Source organism: Sus scrofa, chromosome 13 (genome assembly GCF_000003025.6).
Source record: "Sus scrofa isolate TJ Tabasco breed Duroc chromosome 13, Sscrofa11.1, whole genome shotgun sequence".
Classification (NCBI taxonomy): domain Eukaryota; kingdom Metazoa; phylum Chordata; class Mammalia; order Artiodactyla; family Suidae; genus Sus; species Sus scrofa.
Genome location: NC_010455.5, coordinates 122,738,657 through 122,755,606, shown reverse-complemented (window position 1 = coordinate 122,755,606; position 16,950 = coordinate 122,738,657). Strand labels below are relative to the sequence as shown.

Here is a 16,950-nt window from a genome sequence, read left to right as displayed (position 1 = left end):
GGTTTGAATGATCATAATCAAACTATATACAACATAAGCTGGGCTTCAGCTTTTTTCTTTAATATATTTATCTGGACTTTTGCATTGTAAAGACCATTCACTGTGCACATGAAAATGGAAGCAAAATAAGAAATACTGCTCTATAACAGAGAGTAGCAATCCAGATGTGGACTCTAAAGCCCAAGTGCCTCAATTCTAACCCCAGCTTTGTCGTTTACTAGGTGACATTCAACAGGTGATTTTGGTCTCACTTATAAATGCGAAAAATGATAGTACCTACCTTACAGAGGTATAAGAATTAAATGAGTTAAAACTCATAAAGGGTTTGTAACAGTGCCTGCCACAAAATAAGCACTAAGCAGTTTAGATGTTTGCTGTAACTATCATTCTTGATATATTCTTGATATAATACAATGATTAGCCAAGAGCAGGACTTTGAAGTCAGAAAAACCTGGATTGGAGTTCTAGCCCCAACCTTTATGGGCAATATATTACCTTGGCAAGTCACTTAACCTCTCTCAGCCTAAACTTCCTCATCTATAAAATGAAAATAAAAACATAATCTACTTCACGAGGTTGTTGCAAGAATTAAACAAGAATGGATGTCGCACCCTTCACATGGTGCTTGGCATGTAGTATATATATATTCAGTGAACCTTTGTCAGAATCCCTCTTTTGCACCCCTCAGCATTTTGGGAAGCACAATATAGACTGTACCAGTCTCCTTTCTGACAATCATAAATTCTCCACACTTTTGGCAAATATCTTTGGTTATCTGCCTCTCTCCAACTTTGGTAGCTGTTCTATGTTTTGTAGACAAATACTTCTCTTAACATTGCTCCTCATTTCTGTTCTCTTTAAAGTGTCTGTGATAATTACATCAAAATTTAAGGATCTCCTGTTCTTTAGGAACCCATTTGTATTTTAGAGCCTATAACCATGAGATTATGCCCACATTTTTCTCCTGAAATAACTGTTTTCTAAAATACAGGATTCACACCAAGTGTATTTTTCACCACTATTACAATCTCTAAAATAAAGTGATAATTTTCTATCAAGAGTCTACCCCTTCTATGTCCCAAATCACTGGTATATTCTTGATATAATACAATGTAATAAAAAGTGATTTAGAATGGAGGAATCAGGCTCCCTGACTTCAGACTATACTACAAAGCTACAGTCATCAAAACAGGAGCATACTGGCACAAAAACAGAAATAGAGATCAATGGAACAGGATAGAAAGCTCAGAAATAAACCCACACTTATAAGGTCAATTAATCTAGGACAAAGGAGGCAAAAATATACAATGGAGAAAAGCCAGTCTCTTCAATTAGTGGTGTTGGGAAAACTGGATAGCTACCTGCAAAAGAATGAAATCAGAACATTCTCTAACACCATATACAAAAATAAACTCAAAATGGATTAAAGACCTAAATTTAAGACTGAATACTGTAAAACTAGAGAAAAACACAGGCAGAACACTTTTTAACATAAACTGCAGCAATATCTTTTTGGATCACCTTCCGGAATAATGGACATAAGACCAAAAATAAACGAGTTCCCTGGGGGCTCAGTAGGTTAAGGATCTTGATGCAGCTTCAGTTGCTGCTATGGTGAGGGTTTCACCCCTGGCCTAGGAACTTCTGCATGCTGCGGAGATGTGGCCCACCCCTCCCCTCAAAAAACCCCAAAATAAACAAATGGGACCTAATTAAACTTTAGAGCTTTTGCACAGCAAAAGAAACTATAAATAAAACAAAAAGACAATATATAGAATGGGAGAAAATATTTGCAAACAATGCAACTGACAAGGGATTAATCTCCAAAATATACAAATACATCATACAGCTTTATAACAAAAAATCAAACAACCCCAATCAAAAAAAAAAAAAAAAATTGGGGAGTTCCCATTGTGGCGAATCCGACTAGGAACCATGAGGTTGCAGGTTTGATCCCTGGCCTTGTTCAGTGGGTTCAGGATCTGGCATTGCCATGAGCTGTGGTGTAGGTAGCAGACGTGGCTCAGATCCCGCGTTGCTGTAGCTCTGGCATAGGCTAGCGATTACAGCTCCAATGTGACTCCCAGCCTGGGAACCTCCATATGCCGCGGGAGGGGCCCTAGAAAAGGCAAAAAGACCAAAAAAAAAAAAAAAAATTGGGCAGATATAGATATTTTTCCAAAGAAGCATACAGACGACCAAAGACACATGAAAAGATGATCAACATCTCTACTTATCAGAGAAATCAAAACTACAGTGAGGCATCACTTCATACCATTCAGGGTGGCCATCATCAAAAAGTCCGCCAACAGTGAATGCTGGAGAGGGTATGGAGAAAAGGGAGCCCTCCTACATTGTTGGTGGGAAGGTAAATTAGGGCAGCTACTATGGAGAACAGTATGGAGTTTCTGTAAAAAAGAAAACTAAAAACAGAGTTACCATATGATCCTGCCATCCCACTCCTGGGCATATCTCCAGAGAAAATCATAATTTGAAAAGATACATGCACCCCAATGTTCATGGCAACAGTATTTACAATAGTTGAGACATGGAAGCAAGCTAAATGTCCATCAACAGAGGAATGGATAAGGAAGATGTGGTACATATATGCAATGGAATATTACTCAGCCATAAAAAGGAATGAAATAATGGCATTTGCAGCAACATGGACGGACCTAGAGATTATCATACTAAGTGAAATAAGCCAGACAGAAAGACCAAATATCACATGATATCACTTATACGTGGAATCTAAAAAAATAATATAAGGAGTTCCTGTCATGGCTCAGTGGTTAATGAATCCAACTAGGAACCATGAGGTTGCAGGTTCAATCCCTGGCCTCGCTCAGTGGGTTAAGGATCCGGGGTTGCCGTGAGCTGTTGTGTAGGTTGCAGACGTGGCTCAGATCCCGCATTGCTGTGCCTGTGGTGTAGGCTGGCAGTTACAGCTCCAATTAGACCCCTAGCCTGGGAACTTCCATATGCTGCAGGTGCGGCCCTAGAAAAGACAAAAAAATAAAAAATAAAGAGCTCTATTAAAGAATATCATTTTTGGAGTTCCCGTCATGGCTCAGTGGTTAACGAATCCAGCTAGGAACCATGAGGTTGCAGGTTCGATCCCTGGCCTTGCTCAGTGGGTTAAGGATCCAGCGTTGCCGTGAGCTGTGGTGCGGGTCACAGACGTGGCTTGGATCCCGCATTGCTGTGGCTCTGGTGTAGGCCAGTGGCTACAGCTCTGATTAGACCCCTAGCCTGGGAACCTCCATATGCCGCGGGAGCAGCCCAAGAAATGGCAAAAAGACAAAAAAAAAAAAAAAAAGAGAGAGAATATAATTTTTTAGAAAAAAATAAATTCAGAACAATGATTCCCACCATTGTTTCCTTTATCTTCTATGAGACTAAATCATTAATAAATCAAGTGTTATCAGACGCTCTTTTAACAGAAGGAAATTTCCAACAAATATCTAGATGGTTAAAGAACACATTACTACTATAGTCTATTTCTTAGTAAATTTTACAATCTGTTTTAGAAACTATCATCTGTAGTCCCTGTCATGCTGAGATGCTTCCGTATTTCTCCAGAGCATCACTTTTGTTCATTTCTTCTTCCATAGCTCTCTACCATGTTCTTCCCCAGTAAGGTGGTCTCCATATTGTGTGGGCACACACACACACACACACCCCTTGCTAGCCCCTCCTACCACTCCTTATGGGATGTCTCTTTTCAACAAAGGACACCTTCCAACAGCCAGAGTTCTTACATGAGTAACATTCTAACACATCTTGGTAGTAGACATCTTCTCGTTACTAAGTTTCTTTTTCTATATATTCTTCATTGATCTAAAAAAAAATCATTTATATACAAGGTACCATTCTGAAACAGTTCTGTCCCCAAATGCTTTCTTTTTGCCATATGTTTTCCTCCTCAGTTGTCTCTTTTTATAATTTTATATAGGCTTCTTTCTCTTCTCTACTGACAAATTTAATGAGCCTCTAGCCAAACGGCAATAAAAGTTACTCTGCCAGAAGCCCACTACTGTGGCATTAAAGAGTACAGTTCAGGAAACCAAATTCCGCTCTGATACCCTCCAACTGTTAATTGTCATATCCATCCTTGTCTTCCAAGGTTAAGAGCATCAAATGGAGATATAAAAATATACGAGCTGCGTCTGCTCCTCAGAACTCCAATACCCAAGATTTCTTCTAAATATTTCCATTAATATACAGAAGAAAAGTTATCTGGACTAGACCGTCAACTTTAAGAGAGTAAGAACCACGCATCTTTTACACACTCCTTACTGCCCAGTGCCTATACATATCAGAGCAGAGGTTGGACACTTTGGCCTATGGACCAAGTCCTGTGTACCACCTATTTTTGAATGGCTCACAGCTAAGAACAATTTTTACATTTTTAAAGAATTGTTTAAAAACAAACAAAAAAACACAAAGAAGAATAAGTGATGGAGACCATATGAGCCCCACAAAGCCTAAATTTTACCATCTGGTCCTTTAAGAAAATGTTTACTGACCCCTGTATCAGACTCTCCAAAGGAGAGGCATAGGAGAGAGGACAGACCCCTTGGAATGGAGAAGAAACAGATTTGCAACAAATATTATTTGGAGATCACTGCAAATGGTAAAACTTTAATAATAAATACTGTGAAGGTTTTTAAATCATTCCTTGACTTCCATTTTCACTAAGTTTCAAAGAGAAACTAAAGGTCTTTCCTTAATATATTGAAGAGATCCATACTGTCTTTTGAAATTTAGCTATTCTTGACTCACAGGTGATCCTAAGAAGAATTAAATTTAAACCTTGGCAGTACACTTCTTCTCCAACTAGCCTAGTTACTGTAAAGTGTTAGTCATAAGTAAGGTGTAAAGGTGTCAGTTCATAGGTATGTACCCTCATACATACGTTCTTTCATTCCATCCAGCACCAAGAATCTAAGTGCTAACATCCATAACATTGTACTCCTCTGTTCCCATGTGTCCATATACCAGTTACTTCAAAATTTAATCATTTAGGGAATTCTCATCATGGCTCAGTGGAAACCAATCCAACTAGTATCCCATGAGGATGCGGGTTCGATCCCTGGCCTTGTTCAGTGGGTTAAGGATCAGGCATTGCTGTGAGCTGTGGCATAGGTCACAGACACAGCTCAAATCCCGCATTGCTGTAGCTGCGGTGCAGGCCGGCAGCTGTAGCTCCAATTTGACCCCTAGGCTGAGAACTTCCATATGCTGCAGGTGTAGCCCTAAAAAGCAAAAAAAAAAAAAAAAAAAAAAAAAAAAAAAATTAATGATTTAGAACGCTCCACAAATCCTGAAATAAAGCTGTGAATACTGAAAAATGTTTAACCAAAACATGAAACTCTCATTCCCAAGTAATATCAAAGAGCAGTACTAGACCTATTCATAGCAATGTCTATTAGAACAACTTGCAAAGGTGTACCTGAAAATGCTGCTCCATCACTTGGATTTTTCCCTGGTCTGGGCACTTTTTTAAGGCTCGATCTGCATAATGGAATAGGATTTCTACCATCTGTAAGGAAAAGAGCCTTATATAGAAATTAAAATATATCGCCAAAGTTTTCTAATACTTAATACATGTAATCTTCTTAAGTAATACACAATCAGGTTTCGATTTCCTATTAAAAATATAATTAAAGTTTTTAGTGGCTCATTTCTCAATTTTTTTAACCCTAGGCTAATTTCTCTAAGCCTCAGAGCTAGTACCAATTCACTAATCTTTCCTAACAAATACTTCCAGGTTCCAGATCTCATTAGTATATATGTTGCTCAGGAAATAAAAAGTTGAAGTTGAGCTCTTCAGTTATCCTCTGCATTGGTCTTTCTCTAAAGAACACAGATAGCCAATTCTTTTTATTAGATACAAAGAAAAATCATAAGTCTAAGGAATGACCAATTCTGTGCATGTTTTCTAATTTGTAGTATAATTTTCACCAAAGCACTTGCACAATAAAAATGTGGAGGAATTAAATATTAACATTAGCCATATTAATGCTAGTTAATAATAATAATAATAAACAGCAGCCCTCTCTGCTACCTCAGGCAACACAAACACTTGCACATGTAGTATTTCTCATAATTACTAGTCAGTTTATAAAGACTAACAAATGTCAACTCTCTATAGGCTATGACGAAGTTGAGAAATAATCCAGATGCCTGGGTTTTCCTCCCTGCTGTCTTTTGGCTATTTTACTACGTATCATTTTCAAGAGAGTGAGCAAGGGGGAAAAAAAAGATGATGAGGAATTTTAAAAGTACTCAAGATAACACCAAGGAATTATAATCTGACTTGTTTTTTTATACACTCTCTCCTTGACTGTAGACATTTCTCTAATCATGCTCAAAAATTATTAGCAAATCCCAAAGGCAAATCTGTACTGTACCCCACCCAGTAAAGACACAATTAAAATACTCACCCGATCTGCAACAATAGCCTTTCGCTTAGTAGCATCCCCTGATAATCCTGAAGAGAAGCAAAATCCAGCGTAAATTCAAAGTTAATCCACATCTTCAGAAGTGAAACTGCTCTGGTCTTCTACTTACAACCTATGCTAACATCAGATATAACAATATTCCATAACACATCCCATCTATTGGACCAGACAGCAAGTCAGTATACTTCCCTTTTGTTTAACAGTAAATTTTCCTTATGAAATCAACTTTAAAAGAGACATTTAATATTCTATCTCCTTTTCTTGTCATTAACCTTTTTCACTGGAAGTCTGTAAGGTTTTATTTTTTATTTTGTAAGTCTGTAAGGTTTGACATTTTGCTTATAAAACATCTGAACACTAAGTGTTCTATGAGTGATTAGTATTATTCATTGTCTCTGCTCTAGAAAAACAACATCTATTGTATCAGTGTTCTATTAACTTACCCACTACTGCTTTTGCTTTTCCTTCATGGAAAGACCATGCAAGAGCCAAGGCTTCTGTGAGACAGTCTTGTTTCAGGAGGTGATCCACTCTCTAAAATGAATAGAGGAGAGAAGCCAGACCCCTTCGATTGAACACTCATCAGTCAAAATTCCTATTCTACTTAATATCTTTCCAGAATTTGCTGACTTGTAGCTAAAATTACTCCAATGACCATGTGAATGAATTATCTTATTTCCAAGAAAACAACTTCCTAAAGCACTGGATAGTATAGTGACTGTAGAGGCTAATATAAGCAGCCATAATGCCTAAATATGAAAAGAGGAAAACAGGAGGATTGTCACTGGAGCAGAAATGCCTAGTTGTTTATCACAACATCCACTCATTCCCTCCTCCTTAGGAACAAATCCCAAGTTTATTTGAGCTAGCAATAAACCAGCTTTAGGACATTTCTAAAACTCCTCGTAGTCACCTGGGGCCATGTGATGAAGTTCTGGGCCATGATAAGTGGAAGTGCTATCTGGACATTTCTGGGATGTTACCTTAAAAAGCCAGCCTTCTCTTCTCGTTTCTCCTTCCTGGAATGTGGACTTAACAGCCTGAGTTCCAGCAAGTCATATGAACAAAAGATGACCTTAAACTAGAATCCACACACAAGGATGGTGGAATAGGGTAGTGTGCCAAAGGCCATGGAGCTGCCATACTAGCCACAGACTGCCCATCTCCAGATTGCTTTCACATAAGAGAGAAATCGTTTACACTGTTGCTATTTTGAATTTTCTGATATAGGCACCCAAACCTTATCTTGATTCATAGTTTTATCAAATCAAGCATATAAAATTTACAATGGTTTTGCTATATACACTGCTGAAATTAAAAGAGCACAAGTCCAAATAATCTTTTTCTATAAGGTCAAAACAAAAAACGTTAAGATGCTCTCAATTCAATAGTGCTAATATATAAAATTACACTGGACTCACCTCTCTCCAGCTCCTCAGCATCATCACATAAACAGACTGGAAAACAAAGAGAAGGAAATTCAAATGATCACTTTTAACAGACTTGTCTGAGAAACACATTTGTCTAGAGCTACAGCTCATTTTACAACACTTTAAGTAAAAACATTTCACACTACAGTTAGAAGCATTTACTGAAGCGTCTTCAAGGACCCACATTAAAGAGTAAATCAAACATTTAAAGGTCAGTAAGTCTACAAACCAAGAAGAAGCTAATTCCACAGATAAGGAAGAAGGAAAGTCAGTCTCTCAACTTATTTCTCCATGTTAAGTTTCAAAAAAAAAAAAAAAAAAAAAAAAGCCAAAGGAACAAACTGATACACAAAAAAAGTTTCTAAAGTTTCTATTCTAAGTCAAATGTCTCAGTGCATTTTAATGTGTCCTTAGCTGATCTAAGCTAAAGGACATCTTAATTACATGACAAATACACATTATAACTTCTTGGTCATAAAAACATAAATGTGAAGGATGATTATGAAAGTATACCTCTGACTAAAGAAAATAAGCATCCTATTACCCAGAACCTAAACAGAAGTAAAAAGACAATATGTCTAAAAATAGAGAAGATAAATTCATTAGTTGTACAGCACAGGGAACTATATTCAACACCTTATTAAAACCTATAATAAAATGAAGGGGTAATCTGTTTTCTTTTCTTTTTTTTTTTTTTTTTTTTTTGCTTTTTAGGGCCGCTCCCGCAGCATATGGAGGTTCCCAGGCTAGGCGTAGAATTGGAGCTAAAGCTGCTGGCCTATGCCACAGCCAGAGCAATGCCAGATCTGAGCCACGTCTGCAACCTACACCACAGCTCACGGCAATGCCAGATCCTTAACCCACTGAGGGAGTCCAGGGCTTGAACCCACAACCTCATGGCTCGAGGTTGGATTCGTTTCCACTGTGCCATGATGGGAACTCAATGAAGGGGCAATCTTAAAAAAAAAAAAAAAAAAAATTAAATATCCCAACCATCTAATCCCTAAAAGTTTTAGATTACTGCTGATCAATATTCACTTTGTCATGAACTGTCCTCTTTACCACCAACCTCCTTTAGCCCAAACTATCCTCACACAAACAAATGCCAAGTCAATGGAAGAACTTACTTTTGTCCCCAAATAAAAGATCTGACCACCATAGCTACTTATGGATTGATAGCAAGCCTTCTCGCCAACCAAAGCCTATAAAAAAAAAAAAAAAAAAATTAGAGTAAAAATTACATGCATTAGAAGTCTCAAGTTTTAAAGAATATGAATTACAGAGACAACATGGTTTCATTCTATAAGTGAGTTGGGAAAAAAATGTCAGTCAAGTGCCAGTCTGTAAGTGGAAGTGGCAGAAAAGACAAAATACACAAAGTAATTATCTGCTTATATATGCTTTTTTTTTTATTTTTCAGAGTAATGAGGGAAAGGGAGGAACATGCCAACTTCTAAATCTAAAGGAAAAGTACTGCAACCTACACTACTGGACAACAGATAGTCACTGCTCATGGCAAAGAATAGGGCTAACTGAAAATAGTACCTCCACATTCTTTGAAACAAATACCAACAAAAACAAAAGGAAACAAGAAGACAAAGAAGCACAATATATGAGAGTCAGCAGAGCCCAGCAAAATAGAAACAAAACCTAATATCTGATAAATCTAGGTTGCAAATTTTGGCTCTGTCACCTGCTGGGTGTGACCTTTTTAACAAGTTTTGAACTTCCAACATTATGTTTTTCTATCTTTGAAAATCACAGTTTCAGGGAGGCTTAAATATATTAACATTTATAATTCTCCTCAAATAGCTAAGTGGTCAATAACTTATAACTAGTAACATTTTAACTTCTTACTATGAAAATTTAAAAATAGATACAAAGGTAGAATAAAATAATTAGCCCAATGTATCCATTAATCAGCTTCATTAAACATCGCCAATCTCATTTCATCTGACTCCCCTATAACACAGTATAATTTTGAAGTGAATCTCAGACTTTAGACATTTCATTTACAAAAATTCAGTATATGCACAGTAAATAAGAGTCCTTTTTTTTTTTTTTTTTTGTCTTTTTGCCTTTTCTAGGGCCGCTTCCATGGCATATGGAGATTCCCAGGTTAGGGGTCGAATCGGAACTGTAGCCACCAGCCTATGCCAGAGCCACAGCAACACAGGATCCAAGCCGCATCTGTGACCTACACCACAGCTCACAGCAACGCCGGATCCTTAACCCACTGAGCAAGAGCAGGGACCGAACCTGCAACCTCATGGTTCCTAGTCGGATTCGTTAACCACTGCGCCACGACGGGAACTCCAAGAGTCTTTTTAACATAACCACACAATTTCCTTGACATACTTTCAAAAATTAATAATCATTCCTCAATATCAAATATCTAATCAGTGTCTGGAAGTCAAACTGTCTCATAAACATCAAATGTTATTGAGGTTTTTGTTGTTTTCCTTTTTCTTTTCCTATTTCATTTGTTTACATCAAAACTCAAATAAGGGCCAAACACGGGGGCTGACTCTTAAGTCTCTCTTAATCTACAATCTTTTGCCTCTGTCTCTCATAGTCCTTTATTTTCTTTGAAGTTTATTTGTTGAAGGCAATGGAACACTTACTCCATGGAGATTCCTTACTATTTGGGTTTTACTAACAGCATGGCCCATGGAATCTTTTAACATGTACCTCTGCTTCTGATATTTCCTCTAGAAGATCAGAATCAGGGTTTTTTGTTTTGGTTTGTTTTTTCACTGTACCACTTTAAGTATGATGTTAGCTGTAGGATTTTTGTAGATGCGCTTTATTAGCAGGTTGAAAAGTACCCCCCCTTTTTTTTTTTTTGCTTTTTAGGGCCACAACTGCATCATATGGAGGTTCCCAGGCTAGGGGTGGAATCAGAATTATAGCTGTCAGCCTACACCACAGCCACCACAACACAGGATCCAAGCCACATCTGCCACCTACACCACAGCTCATGGCAGGATCCTTAACCCATTAAGCAAGGCTAGGGATTGAACCTGCGTCCTCATGGATCCTAGTCGGATTCGTTTCCGTTGAACCATGATGGAAACTCAAAAGAAGTTCCCTTCTATTCCTAGTTTGCTAAGAGTTTTATCAGGAATGATACTGAATTTTGTCAAATAATTTTCCTACCTCTTCTGAGATGCTACTATGACCTTTCTTTTACAATCAACTAATATGGTGAATTACATTGACTTCTGAATGCTAAATCAGCCCTGCAAGACTTGGTAAACATCATTTGATCATGATTACTCTTTTTATACGCTGCTGGTTTCTACGCTAGTATTTTTTAAAGGTTTCTGCTTCACAGCCATAGCAACACCAGATCTGTGCCACATCTATGACCTATGCTGCATCTTGCAGCAATGCTGCATTCTTAACCCACTGAGTGAGGCCAGGGATCGAACCTGTATTCTCACAGAGTCAAAGTCAGGTCTTTAACCTGCTGAGCCACAAATGGAACTCCTATGCATGGTTTCTTTACTTGTGTTTGGGTTCACTGACCTTCTTGAAATTGTGTGTTTATAGTTTTGGAAAGGTTTTGACCATTATTTCTTCTAATTTTTTTCTCTCCTCTCCAGAGATTTCAACTACACATACAGTAGCCTACTTGGGGCTCAGAGGTCACTAACAATATTTAAAAAAAAAAAAAAAAAATTTTTTTTGTTTCATTTTGGATAGATTCTATTGCTCTATCTTCAAGTTCACGAATTTTTTTTTTTTTTTGCAATGTCTACTCTCTGTTAATCTCATCCAATGTATTTTTCTTTTTTCTTTTTTTTTTTTTTTTTTGTCTTTTCTAGGGCCTCACCTGTAGCATATGGAGGTTCCCAGGCTAGGGGTCCAATCCGAGCTGTAGCCACCGGCCTATGCCACAGTCACAGCAACATCAGATCCGAGCCTTTCTGTGACCTACACCGCAGCTCACAGCAATGCCGGATTCTTAACCCACTGAGCGTGGCCAGGGATCAAACCTTCAATCTCATGGTTCCTAGTCAGATTTGTTAACCACTGAGCCATGATGGGAACCTCTGCATTTTTCATCTCAAGCACTATAGCTTTTATCTCTAGAAGTTAAATTTGCATCTTTTTTAGTATCTCAAGTCTCTACTTAAATTTCTGGCCATATGGACTACAATTACAATAATTGTTATGTCCATGGTCTGCTAATTCTAACATCTGTTTCAGATCTAAGTCAGTTTTGACTGATTTTTCACCTCATTATAAGTTGTGTTTTTCTTCTCAGCATGCCTAGGAATCTAGGAATGTCAGACATTGTGAATTTTACCTTGTTGGGTCCTGGAAATTTCTGTACTCCTATTAAGACTCTTGTGCTTTGTTTTAGAAGGCAAAGTTACTTGGAAACAATTTGATCCTTTCTGGTCTTGTTCTTAAGATCTGTTAGTGGGGACTAGGGCAGTATTTACTCTAGTTCCACTTGTTCCCCACTGCTGCAGCAAGATGTCCCTGAGTACTCTTCCCAGTACCCAGTGAATCATGAAGTTTCCCATCTGGCTGGTGTAAACAAGCCGGTGTGAGCACTGGATACAGTTCCTTCTAAATCGCCCAAATATTTCTTGCCCTGGCCTGGGGTGGTTTCCTCACACACATCTTCTGCTCAGAAGTCTGCTGAACACCCCAGGAGGACCCTTTGTACAGCACTCTCCTCTCCAGTACACTGCTCCAGAAACTCCACCCACCCTTGTCTTCCTGCGGTGTCAATTCTTACTCATCTCATGGAGTCCTTCAGGCTCTGGGTGAGCTCCTCCACCCTGAGCCACAGCCTGGAAACTCTCTCAAGGCTAGAAGCTGGTACCATCATGGGTCTCAGGTCATTTGTTTCCCATTTGGTCAGGGATTGCTGTCCTTTGTGGGATAATAATTCTACTCTCTGAATTTCTAACATCTCAGGGATATTTGAGCTATGGCTAGGTATTATGCTATAGACACTCATTAAATATGACCATTATTACTATTTTTTCAAGAAATTACCCAGAGAAGCCTCACAAGAGCCTAAATTTCCCACTTAAAGATCACCAGTTAAGGAGACATGAGATCATAATTCAACAGAATTGAACTGTAAATAATCTGTATATATTGCTAAAGGCCATTATTGTTGTTGCTTAAAATTTTATTGCAGTAAAATTAATGCTGAGACCATAACTTGAGTACCTTCCTTCTCTGCAGACTCCTACATTTCCTGTATTTCCTTTTCCTAAAGAATCTTCTTTCTTTTTTTTTTTTTTTTTTTTTTTTTTTGTCTTTTTGCCATTTCTTGGGCCGCTCCCGTGGCATATGGAGGTTCCCAGGCTAGGGGTCTAATCGGAGCTGTAGCTGCCAGCCTACGCCAGAGCCACAGCAACGCAGGATCCGAGCCGAGTCTGCAACCTACACCACAGCTCACGGCAACACTGGATCGTTAACCCACTGAGCAAGGGCAGGGATCGAACCCGCAACCTCATGGTTCCTAGTCGGATTCGTTAACCACTGCGCCACGACAGGAACTCCAAGAATCTTCTTTCTTTCTCTCAAAGCTATCATTGTGTTTTAATGGCCACAGCCTCCATTACTACTCAAGCTTTTACCAATCACCCAAATATTTCCAAAGCCGTTTAGGCTACCATCTCTCTAGTCGTTTATTCCTTAAATCTGTCAGGCTTCATGCCATCTTATTAAACTTTCTAAAATATCTTGCTTTTAAATTTCTTTCTCATGAACATTCAGTTTCATTTCATTATTTTAGTATAAAAGTTAAAATTCTTTGGTATTAAATTAGTCACATTCCTAGAAAGAAGATAACAGGAATCATTGTCTTAGCTCACATTCTGAATACTTACAAACACACTCACATCTACTACAACTTGGTAGGTTTTAAAGCAACACCTCAAATCATAAAGATAACACTTCAGAACAAAACAGCAAAATACCGAGGGTATCAGGGCAATACTAAAATAATGGCTTATGCTTACCAGCGCCTGGCTCACATTTCCTCCAGTGGCCAGTGATTTAAAATGGCTGCTATTATAGACCAACTGAACTTCTGAGATCTCCACTGTTTCCAATTCCTCTTGAGTTTGCCTGTCAATCACATGCAATTTCTCTACACTGTCCAAGAGCACAATTGTGCGTGAATTTATCCACTGTAATTCAAGCACATAACACAGAAGTGAGGCCCATCCCACACCATCATCCAGGACAGAAAGCTTGGCCACTTGGTTAAATGACATTGAAGACTTTATCTACTTAACTAACAACTTGATGACAACATAATCACAGCAAGAACTACTCAGTGACCGCCTGGAGAACAGCAGGTACACAGCATGGTACTGAGCTTTGATGGTGTAGAAGAAGGTTAATGAAAGGCTCTAATAGTTATTATGGGAGGTATTGTTTTTTATCAAATGTTTCAAAAGATACATCGACACAATGACTTAAGCAAGGTGACTAATTTTAAATGTCTAATGTTTCTGACATTGATCAAACAAAAGGGCAAATGAAATCTCATAAACCTAGATGGTCAAAGAATGATTGTTAAAGTGACACGTATTTTAAAATAGAAGTTATTTAAAATACCTATTTCCTTCAAAACATACCTACAAATTATGGCAGAGTTCTTTGCTCTATTTTCCTATATATTCTGAACATTCTTTAATAAGTACTATTATAATTTTTAAAGCAGTAACTTAATAATAATGTTAAAATCTTCTGAAGGATGCCATTTTGATAAATTACTTGTGTTAGATATAAGGTTTCTTATTTTTTAAAAAATTTTTTGAAAAAAAAATCACAATCTCTCCCCAAGAAATAAATAACGTCTTAAAATCTGCTCAGTAAGAATTCTAAATTAGCCAGAACAAAGTGCTTCCCCTCTCTCTCTGGTATTCACTTTGGTTTATTTATATGATCTGTCCCCATGTTATCACAAATTATTTGCATAATAACAAACCAAAGACAATCAAGTTGAAAACTGATCAATTTTCTTTTAACTTTGCTGAATCTATACGTTATCATTGTGTGGTGGCTGCTATGAGGGAAGGGTCTGGTTTGGTTGGGTTTTCCAAAATAAAATTTTCTCACAGAAAACAGTTTAACACTCCAATTATATACAAAGAGCTTTTATTGGGTGCTGCCTTGATTACTTTACTTTGAGAAATAATGTATCACTTAGGAAAGACACATTATTTAGCCTTTTACAAACTTAGTGCTACTTTTTAGATGCTTTCAAAGGTCATCTGGTTAAAAGAGAAAGAATGACAAAAAGGATAGCAGGTTTAGCAATTATTCTGAGGATGAGACCCTCACAATTTTAAGTGTTGACATGTTGCAAAAACAAGCCTTTAAAGGTAATTTACAAAGTGACCCAGTTAGCCATTACATCAGTTACATCATGGGTAAGCCACAGGGCAAATATCAGGAGAATGGTTACTAGTGGCTGAGAAAATTTTTCCAACAGCAGAATCATATGCAGATTTTTTAAGTGCTGTATCCCAAACCTTTTAAATGGAAGTGACTACGATGAATTCTAGAAAACTGTGTTAAGATGGTTCAACAAGGGCTTTGGGTGATGACAAAAACATTGATGTCTTATATGCATGAGAATAGAGGATAGGTTGAACAAAATTATTTCATGAAATGTGTATGGAAAAAAGTATTATTTCTAAATCAAAAGTCTGAGAATAAAAGGCAATATGCAACTAAATTATTAAATCATCTATTATAAAAACTGAACAAAAGGAAAATAATCTGTTTTTTAAATCAAAAGTTGGCTCAGGACTGAGATGCATGAGAGAGAGAGAACTCTGCAAAGTTTTTAGCCACAGGAAAAGAACAGCTCCTGGACCAATTAGGACAGACTCTGAAGTACAAAAATGTGTTTAAAAAGAAAACCTGGCAATGATCCTGAAGAAATGATTCTGATCTCCTCTTTGAGCTAATCTGGACATGAAAGAAAATTTTACTGATCCTGCCAGTGTTCAGCAGGACATGAAGCTGAGAGACAACGAAAATAATGTGGCATCACACCAAACTCAGACTTTACTCAACACAAGCAGGACTTCACTCTGTCCATATTTTATATAATCTTAAAGGTCAGAGTTTATGGCAGAAATCCTGGCAGCCCTAATACCCCATGGACTCCAAACAATTACCTAAAATAAATGTGGGTATTTTATTTCAATAATACTCACAGTAAAGTTGATGAGGTCATAGTATAGGTGAAGATGCTTTTGCTTAGTAACATGTATTGCTCCAGATTCATCTCTCTTAACCTGATAATGAAATAAAAACAACCTAAATTTCTGCCTATTGTTTGAGAAACATTTTTAGTCTCTCATCTAGTCAATCCATCTAGAAAATAATTTCCATCCACAGCATGCTTAAAACAAAAATATTGATAATTAAAGAAACTATTACACAAATGAAAAAAAGCATTCACACCATGATTTATTCCAAAATACAAATCTGGTAAGTCATCTAGTTGTTAGTTTATCTATAACCTCATTTTAATGCACTTCATTTTATTGTGCGTTCCAGACACTGCATTTTTTACAAATCAAAAGTGTGGCAACCCTGTGTCAAACAAGTCCATCAACACCATTTTTCCAAGAACATTTGCTCAGTTTGTGTCTTTGGGTCACATTTTGTTAATTCTTGCAACAGCTCAAACTTTTTCATTATTATTTATTTGTCATAGTGATCTATATGATAAGTGATATTTGATGTTACTATATTGCAAATGTCTTGGCATTTTTTAGCAATGAAGTATTTTTTAATTAAGGTATGTACATTGTTTTGTTTTGTTTTTTTAAGAAATAATGCTATTGCACTCTTAAAAGACTGCAGTATCATATAAACATAACTTTTATATGCACCAGGAAACCAAACAACTTATGCAACTCACTTTATTGCAATATTTGCTTTATTGCAGTGGTCTGAAATTGAACCCACAACATCCCCAGGGCAGACCTGTATTGGCAAATGCAGTAATGTAATATTCACACTGTCGTAATTCAGAACGACCTAACTTC

The 16,950-nt window shown here is 37.3% G+C and overlaps 1 protein-coding gene across 5 annotated transcripts in view; it reads right to left on the bottom strand.

The window, feature by feature from the left end:
* The window catches only part of VPS8 (VPS8, CORVET complex subunit), a 259,945-nt gene that overhangs the window by 198,019 nt on the left and 44,976 nt on the right, over positions 1-16,950 (bottom strand). For all 5 annotated transcript variants that reach the window (XM_021069974.1, XM_021069973.1, XM_021069976.1 and 2 more), the window contains 7 exons: positions 16,111-16,191; positions 13,894-14,064; positions 9,025-9,099; positions 7,889-7,924; positions 6,911-7,001; positions 6,450-6,496; positions 5,456-5,545 (listed from right to left, as the gene is read on the bottom strand). In XM_021069974.1, coding sequence (XP_020925633.1) covers positions 5,456-5,545; positions 6,450-6,496; positions 6,911-7,001; positions 7,889-7,924; positions 9,025-9,099; positions 13,894-14,064; positions 16,111-16,191 — 591 coding nt within the window. The remainder of the gene's footprint in view (positions 1-5,455; positions 5,546-6,449; positions 6,497-6,910; positions 7,002-7,888; positions 7,925-9,024; positions 9,100-13,893; positions 14,065-16,110; positions 16,192-16,950) is intronic.